Source organism: Spermophilus citellus (assembly GCF_964194105.1).
Source record: "Spermophilus citellus genome assembly, chromosome: 13".
NCBI lineage: Eukaryota > Metazoa > Chordata > Mammalia > Rodentia > Sciuridae > Spermophilus > Spermophilus citellus.
The window spans coordinates 57,580,829-57,597,215 of record NC_138193.1 but is presented as its reverse complement, the minus strand read 5'-3'; the positions used below and the strand labels follow the sequence as shown (position 1 = coordinate 57,597,215).

The 16,387-nt window shown below is 36.1% G+C and overlaps 1 protein-coding gene across 2 annotated transcripts in view; it reads left to right on the top strand.

Moving 5' to 3' along the window:
* Positions 1-3,058: 3,058 nt before the first annotated feature.
* Positions 3,059-16,387, top strand: part of GMCL1 (germ cell-less 1, spermatogenesis associated) — a 47,024-nt gene continuing 33,695 nt past the window's right edge. For both annotated transcript variants that reach the window (XR_014018525.1, XM_081264450.1), the window contains exons 1-6: positions 3,059-3,566; positions 10,062-10,185; positions 11,963-12,059; positions 13,114-13,211; positions 15,340-15,452; positions 16,098-16,163. Coding sequence is in view for 1 of the 2 variants with exons in the window: in XM_081264450.1 (XP_081120576.1) it covers positions 3,307-3,566; positions 10,062-10,185; positions 11,963-12,059; positions 13,114-13,211; positions 15,340-15,452; positions 16,098-16,163 (758 nt within the window). In the remaining variant the exon portion in view is untranslated. The remainder of the gene's footprint in view (positions 3,567-10,061; positions 10,186-11,962; positions 12,060-13,113; positions 13,212-15,339; positions 15,453-16,097; positions 16,164-16,387) is intronic.

Here is a 16,387-nt window from a genome sequence, read left to right as displayed (position 1 = left end):
AAAGCTTACAGATATATGAGGAACACTTATATTCTTATTATGATAAGAATATATGCCTTCTTTTCCCATTCTATGTATAGATGGATTGGGGTAAAATATTAAGGATTTGCTTTCCAGTTTAGTGCTACTTATCTATTATAAGTGCTGGGGCTATTGTTGAAAGCTACTTATGTGAGTATTTAGTCATTCCAGTTAACTATAGGAAATAATACTTCCATGTCAATAACTACCCAGAAGACCATGGAATTTCCAAATCAAATTTATTTCACTTTGGAAGCATTGTGAGGGTTTTTTGTTATTTATTTTGGTAGAATTTTAATCTTTAAATGATACATGGCTTAGCCAGAATTTTTTAACAAATTGCATTTATTGACCAGAATTTTTCTAGAAGGCAAGATAAAGCCACCCTGGAGGAATGGTTATTTGTTATAGTGAAGAAGCGTGACTTTGAGATATAATTATGAAGCAAATTTGTTTCTCTTTCCTGCTTGTGCATTTTCATTTATTCACTGAGTCTAGTTCTTTTCTTGTCTTTAGATGTCAGTTCAGATAGAAGATCGAGTCATGACTTTTCTGCTCTCTCTTAGGTTTTAAATAATCTGTGTAGTCCCTTAAGGTAACAAAAAGTGTCATTTCAGTAATTAATATATCTAGTCAAAATTCCAGTTGATTTACAGTTGGCTTCTTCCCTCATTCACTTCTGGCCTACTGCCAGTGAGATGCCACCTTTTGGGGGAAGGGGAGAGGGTAGAGTTCTTTCTCCACCAAGGCTTCCTTACATTTTTCCCCTTTTCCTCCAGCCTACCTTTCCTGAGTTTTAGCAGCAGGGAGGAGAGTAACTGGAGCAAGAAAGTAAGAAGTTACTTACCTGGCTGTTTGTGGCGTGGTAAAAGAGAATCAGCCTTGTGTAATCTTGGCAGATGTTCAAAGCTGATTCTTTAAAAAAAAAAAAAAAAAAAAAAAAAAAAATATATATATATATATATATATATATATATATATATATTAGTTGTAGTTGGACACAATACCTTTATTTTATTTATTTATTTTTATGAGGTGCTGAACCCAAGGCCTCGCTCAGTGCTAGGCCAGTGCTCTGTCACTGAGCCACAACCCAGCACCTCAAAGCTGATTCTTGTGGGTTCCCTTGTCAAACTTATCACCACAGAAACCACCCTGGGGTTCCTCTAAGAAGGTAAATGCAGTTCTTTTTTAGCCTTTCTGAATTTGGTGATGACTTTAGGTTTTTTGGGATGAAGTTAATTTGCCTTTGCATCCAGGTCTCTTGGAAGGGATACAGGATGACACCATAGTGGCTGTCTCATGATGGCCCACATCTGTTCCATGGGAAACACTTGCACATTTATGCTAACAAATTTATGCTAACAAATTCTGTGCGTTCAAGCTGGTACTATTGCAGCCATCATTCTCTGCCTCCCACTTCCATCCCAAGCTGCCTCAGCTAGGTTCTCCAGTTCAGATTTCTCAGGAATGAATCAGATACCAGTCCACTGGGACCCCCAAACTACACATGCTGCCAAGGGGAATATAAGTTGGTGCATTGATGCAATCAATTGAGAGCAACTTTAACAATAGCTGGTAGAGTTGAAGACTTCCCAGCAAACCCCCTGTTGGGAGATCTACTTGATGAATCTTTTGCACATAATGTTCATTTTTGCTCTGTTAGAGAATTAGAAATAATCTGACTCACTAAGAGAGTGGATAAACAAATTATGGGTCAGTCTTACAATGAGCAGACAAAAATGATCTAGAGATTTAATCAAAAGTATCATTTTGAGAGAGGAAAAATGTGCAGAATGATGGGTATTATATGATTTCCTTTAATTATATGTCTAAATGTGCAAAATACATTGTTTATGGTGTGCATGCAAGGATATGCATGGGAATAATGACAGTGATCACCACTGGGAATGGAAATGGAGATGGAAAGTGGGTACACAGGGAACTTCATATTTTTATTGTCCTATTTTAAAAGAACAAATCATCAATTATATATCAATAAAGCTGGGTGGAGGGTTAGAATAAATCAACTACCATAAAAAAATTTCAAGTCAGTGGCGGGGCAGGGGTGGGAGGGTGTCCACAGGTGTTCACATTACTCTATTAGATTTCATTATAAACATTTTACTTAAAAAGTAGCAGAAGTTGCCAGGCGCGACGGCCCACACCTGGAATCCCAGTGATTGGAAGGCCGAGGCAGGAGGATTGCAGGTTTGAGTCCAGCCTGGATAACAGAGTTGGGCTACCTGCTAAGTAAAAGGTCTGGGGATGTATCCCAGTGGCAAAGCACCCTTGGATTCAGCCCCCCCCCATACAAAAAGGGCAAAGGGTGGGGTTGGGGTGGCAGAAAGAGAGGCAGCAACCAAAAGCTAGCTGTCCATTCTATTGCAAAAATTGCTATCCCACGCAGACACCTGTTAATTTTGCTAGGGCCTCCTGAAGGTATTTTTAAATTCTGACAAAGTTTCAGACGTCCCACTGGTGCTGGGAGTAAAGGAAAAGAGTGCAGAGGGCTGGGAATGTAGCTCCAAGGTAGAGTGAGTGCGTAGCATCTATGAGACCCTGGGTTTAAAGGGCGAGGAGGAGAGGGTAGTGCAGGAAATGTTTGCCACAACCCAGGGCTGAAGAAACTCGGGCGATCCACGTAGTTCCGCCTTTTAAATGCTCTTCTCACAGGAAATCATGCCCCAAACCTGCAGGGTCGGACCCCAGGAAGTGAGAGCTCCTTCGAGAAGCCTGAACAGAAGGTGTTCTTGCTTCTCGTCTAGCACAAGGCCCAGTAATTATCTGCAGCCCAAAGGACTTTGGAGAAAGAATGAATGACTTCTGATGCAAAAGATGTGTGTGAACTACAGCGAACAAGGAGAACAGCCCTGCAGTGCACGTGAGCAAAAACACCAGGTCAACCGCAGGCGAGGAAGCCCTCAGCGGTATCCGCGCGCCCCGTCCTGCGCAGGCTCCCGCAGCCACGCACTCGCGGTTCCCCGCCCCTTCCGGAGGCTCGTCGCGCGCTTGCGCCGAACGGTCCGCGCTTTGTTGCGATAGGCCGAGGCGGGGGAGGGGGCGAGGTTCTGCGGTCTCGGCGCGCGGCGCGGCTGGACGCGGCGGGCGGGGCCGAGGATGGAGGCGGTAGCGTCCTCTTCAACCGTTGGGGCTGCGCGTGGGAAGGTGGCTCTGTAGACACCTGGGCTGGGAGGAGGCCGGCAGCGGCCGGGCCATGGCGGGAGACCCTCTCCTCTGGGTGTCCTGAAGCGTGCTCCCTGAAGGACCAGGGAGCGCTATCCCATGGGCTCGCTTAGCAGCCGAGTGCTGCGCCACCCTGGGCGAGCCCGAGCTCCACAGGAGCCCGGTCCCGGAGTGGGGGGCTCTGCCCGGAGGCCGGAGACTGGCGGCGATGCGGCTGGCCACAGCTTCTGTTACTGCCCGGGTAGCCGCAAACGCAAGCGGAGTAGCGGGGCCTTCTGCTACTGTCACCCTGACTCCGAGACAGACGAGGATGAGGATGAAGGCGACGAGCAGCAGAGGCTCCTCAACACTCCTCGAAGGTACGTGGAGGGGCGCTCCCCAGCTGACCCACACCCGCACTTGCACCTGTTGGGCCTGGGGTGGAGCCGGCGTCCAGTGTCCTGGCTGGATGCGGCGTCCCCCCGCCCGTAAAGAGTGGACGTGCCCTTGACCGAGTAAATGAACGAGCCCTGCTACAAGGCAGATCCGGGAGACGCATGATGTTCTGCCTTGTAAACCACTGACGCTGCCGGGGTGTTGTTTCAGCCTCGGGATGAGACTGAGGAACGCCAGCTAGAGCTTGCCTCTCTTTCAACCCTGGAGAACGACCGACTGGCTGGCCTTCCATAGTACACCTTCGCCCTCTCTGAGCGGTTACCGCAGAATAAATTGTTTTGCATCCGGTTGCCAAAACAGTATACAGGCGTAAATTTGATGCCCAAGTTGGGCACCTTTATTGTCGCTCACTCAGTAAAGGGGAAGTAATTGCGCCCAGTTCTCCTTATGTATAAACGTGAAGTTTATCAAATAGTGTGCCTTTATTCCTAATAGGGAACAAAGTCTTTCAACGTCTGTAGTAGACGAAGTCATTGACCGCGGATCTGTCAAGCTGTGTGCTGCAGAGAGCGTGCTTACCCTTTTCTTGGAAAAGTTGGAAAACAGAATATTTGCTTGTGAACTAGAATGCAATTTATAAGTAGAATATTTCTTCACGCAACAATTTTTAAGGTCTTTGGCGGAATCAATAGATGTATTTTTTAAATGAACCTTAAAAATTATTCAAAAATTTTTGCTACAGAAGTGTTACATATTGTAAAAAAGTGTCACGACGGTAGTGTAACAGATCAATGATAGAGGTAGTACTTAAGTATCATGAGTAAAAGCTGTTTAATAGTTTAATTTATAAAACTTTTCATATGGTTTTATGTTAGTTTGTATTTATTTACCAAAAAAATTAACCCCTACTCCCCCCCATATTTTTTATTGGTTCATCATAATTATGCATAATTGTGGAATTTATTGTTCCATATTTGTACAAGCACAGGATATTTTGGTCAATATTGTTTCCCAGTATTTTCCTTTTCCTCCTCTGCTCCCTCCTTCAGTAACCTTTATAAAGAGTCACTGTAGCACAGTTTTTATTTTATTTTTTTGTTACTGGGGATTGAACCCAAACACTGAGCCACATCCCCAAACCTTTTTTATTTTTTATTTTGAGACAGAGTCTGGCTGAGTTGCTTAGGCTGGCTTTCAACTTGTGATCCTCCTGCCTCAACCTCCCTAGCTGCTGGAATTACTTGGACATGTGCCATAGCACTCACTGTAGCAGTTTTAAGCACTTAGATTCTAAGTTCATGTCTGTATTCTGTACTTCATATTCTTCATATGTAAAATATAGATATTAAAACAACTTCATAGTTAACACAAATTTGAGAATGAACATGGTGCACAGTGTCTGGCATATACCCACTCAGGATTAAATGGTCCTTTTATTATTATAAAATATTCATTCCTCTTTGTCCACTATATAGCCACTACCACTTTCTTTATTTTTTTAAAATTTTTTCTCTTTCCACATTTTTTATTGGTGCATCATAGTTATACATAATGATGGAATTTGTTGTTAAATATTCATACATGAACAACATAACAAAATAATTTGGCCATCATCACTCCCCAGCACTTCTCCTCTTCTCCCATTCCTCCTTACCTCCCACCTCCTGGTCCCTTTTCTCTATTGATCTCCCTTTGATCTTCATGAGATCCTGCCCCCTCTCTACCTTCCACATATGAGAGAAAACATTTGACCCTTGACCTTCTGAGTTTGGCTTATTTGCTTGGCCTAATGGTCTCTAGTTCCATCCATTTTTCTGCAAATGACATGATTTCATGAATAAAACTCTGTTGTGTATATATACCACATTTTTTTTTAAATCCATTTATCTGGTGATGGAAACATAGGATAGTCTCATAGTTTGGCTATTGTGCATTGTGCTGCTATAGACATGGTTATGCATTTATCACTGAAGTATGATGACTTTAATTCTTTAGGATAAATACCAAGGAGTGGTACAGCTGGCTATATAGTGGTTCTGTACCTAGTCTTTGGAGGAACCTCCATACTTATAGTGGTTGTACTAATTTGCCAACATCGTTCCATAGTGATTTCCATAGTGGTTATACTAATTTGCCAACAGTGTAAAAAGTGTTCCTTTTTCTCCACATCCTCTCCAGCATTTATTATTGTTTGTATTCTTGATGACTGCCATTTTGACTAATGTGAGATAAAATGTATTTTATTTGATTGCAAATGATGTTGAACATTTTTTCATATATTTGTTGGCCATTTGTATGTCTTCTTTTAAGAAGTGTCTGTTTAATTCATTTGCCCATTTATTAATTGGGTTATTTGACCACTTTCTTTGATAATTGTTAATTTATTTATTTATTTTATCCTTTCACTTTTAACCTGTGTCTTTATATTTAAAGTAGATATGATAGAGACAGCATTTAGTTGAGTCTTGCCTTTTTTTTAATCCAATAGAGCAATCTCTGCCTTTTAGTTATTATTTAGACCACATATTTTTAATATAATTATTGAAATATATGTCAGTGCCCATTTGAAAGAAACCACACAGTAATTTGAACAGGGATAATTTAAATATAAACATTAACAGAAACAGGGAATTAACTGCTAAGGGCAAATATTAAGGTAAAGAGATCTCTTAAAAATATAGGGATAGAAAATACAGGAAATAGTCACTTTTTGTAAGGCTGAGGCAGAATATCCAAGGAAAGAACAAATTTGAAATAGGTCCTTCCCTCCCCAAGCTAAAATTTGCGAAAAAGTGGCGAAAAAGTTTGCTAAATGTGATAGGCTGGGACTGGCGAGTAGAAAACTTTCCTTGGGAGTACCCCCAAAATTGCTGGGCCAAAGCTGAAGATTTTTACCATCTAGACCATTACAGAAAAATGTGCCAATTCCTGGACTACATGGGCAGACTATAAGGGAAAGTCTTTGAAGTAAGCTTTACTAGAAAATGCTTATCAGAATGTATGTTTTCATGGAAAATAAGAAAATATTGAGACCTACAATTGTATGTGTTAACATTAATACACTTCTCGAGGTTGTTTATTGTGCTTTCCTGCCTAACAAACTACCTCAGAAGAAATTTTATCTTCTAGGCCTACTTTCTACCTCATACCTTTGGTTAAGTGCTTGTCTTACTTTTTCATTAACAGGACTATTAAAATCCACACTGTTCTTCAACCAGTGCTTTGTCCATAGTTTGTGCCTAAAAATTGAAATCTAGTAAACAGTATTTATTGTTATAACTATGTAAAGATTGCTGCAGAGTCAAGTAGTGTGCTAGGATTATAAATCATACTTGGCGAGTCCAATGTCACAACCCTCTGTTCAAAGGGAGAAATTTTTGAACCTCATAGTTAAGTGGAATCTTAAAGTTGGGCTGTTTTTGTTTGTATCTTATTTGGACAGTGCCTTTTTGGATTGCTTTTTGTTGTCTCAGAGTTTCTGGCTGCCTTGTTGACAAAAGAATAATATCTTCAGATTTTTCTACCTTCTGAAACACAGTTGCATGGAATTCATCTCCTCTAAATCCTAGACTTCCCTCCAGGGTTCCTCCATCCTTCTTTTCCAATCTGGATTTGTCTACTCCTATTCTGGGACTTTTTTCACCCCATTTTAGGATTGGATTAGAGCCACTGTTTTCTGTGGCCTGTATTTTTTTTCCTTTTTTTCATTCTTTTAGTGATCTAAATCTTCCAAGTATTTTCTCATGAAAGAGCACAAAATAGGATAATTTATGCATATCTAAACACAAATTTTATCTCTTTCGTTATTCATACTTTGGGTCTGAAACTCTATAATAACTTTATATCTTTGTCATATTACTTCATTGTCTTCTGTCTTACAGCATGGTTGAAACATTTGATCCTGATCTAATTCTCTTTTCTTTTTAGGTGACTTTTCTTTATGACACATTTGGATTTTTTTTTCTCTCTTTTTAAATTTATATTTTCTTAGTTGTCAATGGACTTTATTTATTTATATTTGGTTTTGAGAATCGAACCCAGTGCCTTACACATGCTAAGCAAGTGCTCTACCACTGAGCTACAACCCCAGCCCATCTCTGGTGTTTTTAAATTGAACTAGAATGGACCTAATTATGGGTCTTTTGATGGCCTTGATAATTGCTGGAGCCTTACAATCTAGAGATTCATAATAATAGTCTGTAAGAACTCTTTCTTGTTCTGAGTACTTCTTTTTCATAGCACCTTATAAGTGTAATAATCTGAGATATCTAAGTATATGAATGAGAGGGTTTTGAAATTTTCTTTTCCTGAATTAGATACTTCTTCTGGTCATTCTCTTTTTATTTTGTTGGGTAATCCTTGGTTGTCCTCTTATGTTTAAGAATGAGTTGCTGCTTTGTATGTGTACATGTGTTTTAATAAGCAAATAGTTGTATTTCCATAAGCCTCTTCTTTGAGTAGGAAGATTGACTGAATTGGAAACATGTGGGTTTTCTTTGTTTTAGAGTAGAGAGTTCCAAACTTTCTGGGTTCACAGTGCCCTTAGTGTCATAGTAATTTTGTATGGTACCCCTTAATGCAGAAGAAATACCTGATGGTTAAGTCCAAACAACTTAATAGTGGTAGATTACGTGTTGTCTAAAAAATGTGTTTTCTTCAAATTTAAAACATGCTATAGTGCCTACCTAGTTTACTGTGGTGTTCCAGGTATTTTGGCACACAGTTTGGGAATCGTGACTGAGGATGAATGGGTTGGGAGCTGATAGGCTACAGATTCCTCAAATTCCAGAGTAAGGATTGCTTTGTCTGGATCACTAATACTTACATTAAAAGCCTTAGGTCTTCTGGTAGATTGGTTTTTTTGTAGAAAAACCCTGAAGTCTTTTTGCCTGGGTGTTTGTACTCTGTGTTCATAGAGTAAGGGATGCCACTAAGGAGGACAAATTTTCATATTTCCTTCCTTCCACCCGCCCCACAGGGTTCTGAAAGACACAAAATCTTAACCTCCATCTGAGCCCTTTATAATATATTTTGTGCTGTGGCTTTCTCTACTTTTTTATTCCAGTTTATTCTCTAATTTTCAGATTCCTAATATGTCTCTTATCAGATGATGAGCCCACTGTCATATTTTTGTTACTGTGACCGTAATATTCCTTTTTATGCATTTGTTCTTTAATGAGATTTGGGAGGGATGGGAATCAAACATGTACTCGTGGTACTATCAGGAATCAGAAACCACATTGTCTCCTTTACTTCTCGCAATAACTCAATGAAGTAGATATTATTCGTATTATCTTTTTACAGTGTAACTGAGCTGTAGGAGACCAGGGCCTCAAACCCATGTCTATCTACCACAAAAGTATGTGCTATTTTTGTACTTTTTTTTTTTTTTAGGGAGGAGTCTTACTGTTTTACCCAGGTTGGCTTTAAACTTTTGAGTTCAAGTTACCCTCCTGCCTCAGCCTCCAGAGTAGCTGAGACTACAGGAACATGCTACATGCCCAACCTACTGTGCTATGTTTAATATCTGTTGGGAAGAGGTATTAAATACACTGGTTCAAGATGCCATCTGAAACAATGACTTCATTTTTAAGAAGAAATTTAAAATTTTTTAACCACTAAGAAAGCTGTCAGAATTAGTCAAAAATTGTAAAGACTGATCAGCTTTTGCCTATGCTTTCCTTATTTACTAGATCATCTTGCTTAATGATTTCTAAACTTTTTAAGTCTTCCTTTAAGTTAAATCTTATGCAGAAATCCATTGTGTTTATAGAGGTAGTGGCTGGTGTTGCTCTGGGTGAAGTTAGGTGTCTAGAGTTCACTGTTTCCCTCTCCTTGGTGAACCCTAAAATGCTTCTTTCATGAGCACAACTTCGAAAACCTTTGATTTAAGGTTTCAGACCATTTGTCCAAACAAATGGGAGTTAGTTTAAAACCAGTCATAACTAGTCCAGTTTGGTATCCAATAAGGTTAGATGTAAATTATTTTACTAATTACTTGGGTAGGGAATTTTCACTCTTGTTCTTCATTTTTTAGGTGCACAGCAAATTATTGCAGTTATATTGAAATTCTCTATAACTATGCTGATTCCTAAATAAGGAAAAAAGCAAAAACCACCATACTGACTTATCTTCTTAATTTATTAAATACGTAATTAAAATTAATTCAAAGATTTTTAAAAAATATAAAAGGTGCGTAGAGAAAGGTCTCCTTCCCATGCTGCTGCCCCTATCTATTCACTGTTGGTCCCCCCTGTGAATGGAGTGCCCCAGAGGTGGCTACTAGGTATTATCTTCTGTACTCTTTTAGAAATGAGAAAATTTGAATATATAATATTCTCTCCCCTTTTTTTTTACACAATGGACAAATAAACTCTAATTGAAATTGAACAAAAGGAGTATTTTAAAATGTCTTCAAAATCAATAAAACATTCAGGTTTTTATATATATATATATAACTTTTACATGTCTTTCAACAGGAAAAAATTAAAGAGCACATCCAAATATATTTATCAAACATTATTTTTGAATGGTGAAAACAGTGACATTAAGATTTGTGCTCTCGGAGAAGAATGGAGCTTACACAAAATATATTTATGTCAAGTAAGTATTTTATTTTTCTGTTGGTTACCAGTTTCTTTACTTAAAGAAACTCAAACTTTGTTCTTCCTCATTGCATTTCACAGTAATCTTTTGCATGGACAGTAATAAAATCTTTTCATCTGATAATAAGTATTTTACTAGAAAGGGGTTGAGTTTATGGCTCAGTGGTAGAACGCTCATTTTGCACATGTACAAGGCCCTGAGTTCGATCCTCAGCACCACGTATAAATAAATAAATAAATAAATAAATGGTATTGTGTACAACTACAAAAAAAAAAATTAAATAGGTATTTTACTAGAAAGATAGTAAACATTGTCAGTGAAAACTTAGTTTGGCCTAAATAAGAGACTTGAAACTCACTGTCATGCTAGCCCAGCAATAGTCATTACTTCAACAAGGTGCTTATTTCATTGCCCTCTGTTGATAAAGAGGGAAAAGTCAGGAGAAAATGGTTTATTAAAGTTAATATTGCTAAATTTATTTTATTTGTGATTGTTCATTTGCATAAATTCATCTGAAATGTTGCTTTGAAGTTCAAGTTGAATGTGACTGAAAGGTTCTTGACATTTAACCCTTTATTCTGTCTTGGGAAACCTAGTTTAGTTAAAAACAAAATGAGCCAGGCACAATGGCACACGCCTGTATTCCCAGCAGCTTGGGAGGCTGAGACAGGAGGCGAGTCAAAGCCAGACTCAGCAACTAAGAGGCACTAAGCAACTCAGTGAGACCCTGTCTCTAAATAAAATACAAAATAGGGCTGGGGATATGGCTCAGTGGTCAAGTACCCCTGAATTCAATCCCCAATCCCCAATTACCCCACCACCACCACCAAAAAAAAAAAAAAAAAAAAAAACCAAGATGAACAAAAAGTATATATAAACTATGTCATTTAGAATTTAGCTGATGTACCTATTTTATGTTTGTGCTGATAATTTTCCTGTCTGCTATTGTTAAAGATTCAGAACTTTCAAAATAGAATAAAATAGGGGCTGGAGTTGTAGCTCAGTGGTAGAATGCTTGCCTTTCACGTGTGAAGCACTGGGTTTGATCCTTAGCACCACATAAAAATAAATAAATCTGACGGTGGTTTAAAAATATCCAGAAAAAAGAAAATTCCATCTGCACTAAGACACACACAGACTTTTCTTATCATTATCCCCTAAAAAAAAAAGTGTAAACTAATTACATAGCATGTACATTGCATTAGGAGTAATCTTCAAATGATTTAAAAGTATAGGAGAGGATATGCATAGATTACATAGAAATATAAGAAACTTGAGCAGCTTCAGATTTTCTGCAAGGGATCTTGGAACCATTCAAAGGGATAACTGTAATAATTTATTTTTAAAATAAATTAGTTCATATTTGATCTATTCTAAAGTACTGTAATTCTGAGGGATGCTATTTGTAAGATAAGTAAAGACTTCCTAGATTTCAGTTTCATTCTGGATTTTTCTGATTAAATAAAATCAGAATTTTTTCTGGTTTCTTTGGGGGAACATACTTAACTTGGAACTCATCTAAACCCTTTATCACCATGAAGGCACAGTAAGGATTCAACAGTGTGAGGACTATTCAGATAGTAATATAAAATTTGATTTAGTTTGTGTTAAAATTGTATTAAACTGACATAATTTTATATACCTAATAATGGCCTTATCTTTATTTCTTTTCTTCTATGGTCATATTTGACAATTCTTTTTCTCTGGAAATTGGAAAATAATTTGGGAGACAAAGTACTAAATAATCATTGACTTTTTTTTTTTTTTTTTTAAGTCAGGCTACTTTTCTAGTATGTTCAGTGGTTCTTGGAAAGAATCCAGCATGAATATTATTGAACTGGAGATTCCTGACCAGAATATTGATATAGAAGGTACTTCCTCCATAATTACTATTATGCAAAAATCATAAAACATTTCTTTCATAAAATTTATTATTTTGATAGAAAATAATTATTTCCTTCTAACCTTGTCAACTAGGAGAAAGCTCCATTTAACATTGGAAGCTAATAATTTTATATTAATTTACTCTAATACTATACCAGTCTTGTTCTTCCTGTCCTAGATCTGTTTAGTCTTGTGGACTTTGTCAAATTTGTTTACTTGCCTTTGTAAATATGTCTGCCTGGGATATGAAATGTAGGGGGAAGGAAGGAAATGTATGACCACTTATAAAAAATTAATGTGTGAAGATTGTTCTTCTGGAAACAGGAAGGGTATGAATCGTGTAATTGTGTTATTTTAGAGTGTAGGGATACTTAATTGAGGAATTCAAGGTCTAAAGAGATAGGGACTTGTTTTGGATCTGAGAACAGTTTAGTGATCCTGCAGTCACACTATTTCTTTCCTTATTCCTATTCCAGTGCTCCTTCTGCTCCCCTCATTGATAGCCCAAATGGGGGATACCCAGTGCTCACCACAAAGGCAAAAAAGAAACTTGAGAATGTTTACAAAACAAACCACGTAGAACACTGATGAGAGTAGCAGTGGAGAGAAGGATGGCCAGGCCTAGATAGCTGTGAGTGTGGTGTGGATAGGACCAGGAGCTATGTACCATACTTTCCAGTGGTGAATCACTGAACAAGGCAGAATTAAGATTATCAGTGAGAACTTGCACTTAATGATTGCTCTATTCAGGAATATCTTATAAAAATTCGAAAGACATCTTTATTCTAGTCAAAAACATCAAGATTAGACTTTAAAAAATGCAGCCAAATTTCATAAAATAAACAAAATTTACAACATTGTTATATTAAAATCATCAATGAGTAACCATTACTACTATTTTAATTATGATACTTCTTTTATCCTTTTATGTGCATATGAGATTTAAATAAATATCACCGTGAAGACAGTCATTACTTTTGCAATAATCTTATGGATTTAATTATTGTTATTTAATTCTACGTGTGCACTTTCTACTTTCAGCACTGCAGGTTGCATTTGGATCACTGTATCGAGATGATGTCTTAATAAAGCCCAGTCGAGTTATTGCTATTTTGGCAGCAGCTTGTATGCTGCAGTTGGTAAGTATGCACATTATTTTTTAAAAAAAATCAGTGTTTTCTTTGTTTCAACATATCTTTCCAAAAATAAAGTTAAGCCTTTATAATTTTAAAATGAAAATTAAATTTATAAATGTATTATTTGTTATAAATCATTTAAAATGCTTAACCAAAAGCAATTTATTATAACTGGGGTGGGGGTTTATGTCTGTGTAAAACAAATACAAACTATTTCCATGTCACTCTCTTTGTATGACTGTAATATGGAAAATATTTACTTGTCTAAGTCCATTTACCTATTTCTATTAATGACTTATTTACACTATTAAACATATGTTTTCTGATTACTAATTAATTTAGTTCATGAGTTCAAAAAACATGTATGCTACTATGTAAACTTTTTCTTAGTTGTTAAATAATTATGTGTAAATCACATTTATATGTTTTAATCTTAGAATGACAGATTTATTCATTTAACAAAAGTGTGTTGACCAATATGTCAAATTAGGCATAGAGATCCAAGGGTAAATTAAGATATAGTCCCTAAATACATACAATTTGTGTGTGTCAATTTTTGAAACAACAATGTAGTCCTACCTTCACGAAGCTCACAGTATAGTATTAGTATATGTATGTGTGTGTAGAAAGGGAAAGGGTTGATATATAAATCCAAAGGTAAAATAAGAGCTGTCCAAAATTAAAGGTATAAAAATCTTGTAGGATTTAGTAGATCCATAAAGAAAGAATTAGTCATTTTATAACCCAATAGTGTCATAGGAGGATGTTTCCAAATTGAGTCATACATTGTATGAAGAAAGAGGGAGGAAGAGCATTTCAGACATAGGGAACAGAGTAAGCTAAGACCCGAGATGTGAAGTGATGGAGGACTAGAGAATCTAAGAGGAGCATGGCTCTAGCAAAACTATAACAGGGCTTGTAGAAAGAGAGGCAAAAGACAGATTATGAAGTTCCCTCTATATATTCCTATGAATTTAGCCTTTATATGTAAGTACTTTTGGAAGATTTTAATCAGAAGAAAGACAAAGTTATGCTTTAGAAATAATATTTCAGGATCGATGTGTGAAGAATGTATTGAAGAGAAAATGAAAAATGAGTACATTAGAGACAAAAGCCTATGGGGCAGGAGTCCAAGTGAAGTCCAAGTTAAAGTAGTGGCAATAAACATGGAGTGGAAAGATGGATAGCCAAAAGATTAAATAAGGATAATCCACTGGGTAAGGTGACAGATGAAGTATTAAGAGAAAGGGGAGGAGTCTGGAATGATTGTAAGGTAAGTTTAAAAACCATTTTGTATCAATGTGTTAATTTTTTTAAAAAATGCTTCCTTTTATTTGGCATTTATAACAACTTGCTAAATATCCTTGGTAAAAATTTGATTTTTAAAAATATTTTGATCCTTTCAATACTTACTTCCAATGAAGTGTACTTTATTTTCTAACTTAAGTCGTTTTGGTTTTGTTCTACATTGACTTTCCGCCTTATTTTTGTAATTTACTAATTCTAACTTAATAATATACTTGCATGATGATTGTATTTCAGAAATTTGAATGAAAAGCATCATTATTCTTTCTATATATTAAAGTTTTTTCATTTGAAACCATATAAACATTTCAGATTAAAATTTTAATGTAAGTTGTTTATACTATACTTGTTTTATGGGAATGTCTTAGATATTGATAGGTGTTTTAAATTTTAATAAGAACTCTCTGATAATTCATATTATTTACTTTTTTAACCTGTTACATGGTTAACTGGTTGATTATGTAGAGAGTTCTTAATTTTAAAAGAACAGGCAAGACACACAAAGTTCTGCCAAAGAAATTTGCAAAGGTCCCACAGAGGGGGAAAAATAGAAAACAAAGAGAATAATAATATTTATATTTATTTACCTTATTGCTCTGCCCCAACTTCCATTTTTCAGTTCCAAGTATTAAGTTGAATACTTGGGGAATTTTTTTGTGTATTTTTATTGGACTTATAAAAAATTTAGATTTGCTGCACTTAATGAGTTTTCTTTCTTTCTTTCTTCCTTTTTTTTAAAAAAAACTTTTTAATATGTAAAAGCACATATCAGAACTAATTTTCCCCACATGAAATGGGCCTTTCCAGTGCTTATTTATATTTACAGGATGGTTTAATACAGCAGTGTGGTGAGACAATGAAGGAAACAATTAATGTGAAAACTGTATGTGGCTATTACACATCAGCAGGGACCTATGGATTAGATTCTGTAAAGAAAAAGTGAGTTTACTTTTCTTGTTTTTCTTCCCATTCCACTTCTGGGAATTTGGTTGCTTTGATTTCTTAAGAGAATGTATGTAGAGTTATAAGAAAATAAAAGAATTAAGAAAAGAAAAAAGACGAGGGGGATAGAATCTTATTATTTTAAAAGTCCCTTTTTCTTTTGAACTAATTAGTAAATTCCTCAAGAGTGTTGTCTTTTTAAGTGACCATGAGTGGGTTATACAAGCTTATAAAAACTATGGTCACTCTTTACATTTTCTATTAAAATTATTTAGGGAGTAGGTTTAATAGATATTTTATCAGTGCAACTATTGACAATTTTTTTTTATAACTCTTGAGAATTGCAGAACTCGTTTTGAGATCTTAAAGATGTGTGCAAGCCCCATCATAAACTATTTAACACAAACCTGAAATGGTATTTTTTCTTAAGTAGAAATGTTTTTCTTAAGTAGAAATGCTATAATATCAAGGAAATATTTCCTTAATAACTACTGACAAAAGCAATACTAAATTTCATATTGTTAAACTAAAAATTTTGAGCATGTCCTAGCAAGATTAATATTCTGTTTTTATCTTAATTGTAAGACCTACTTAGTTAATTATAAATATATATAATGTAATAATTAAGTATTTTAATTTCAGGTGCCTTGAGTGGCTTCTAAACAATTTGATGACTCACCAGAATGTTGAGCTTTTTAAAGAACTCAGGTATTTGAATTTTAAATAACTTTGTAATTAATATCCTAGAATAATGTTTTTCATTTGTTAAAGTATGTAAGTTATTTTTGTAGAACACAAAACATATTTTTACATCCATGAACTGAAAAATGCTACACAAATTTCTTTTCTTTATAAAATGATGATACTATGTCTATTTTGTTTAACCAATTTTAACAGAAAAATATGTTGCTACTATAAGACTATAGAGAAGG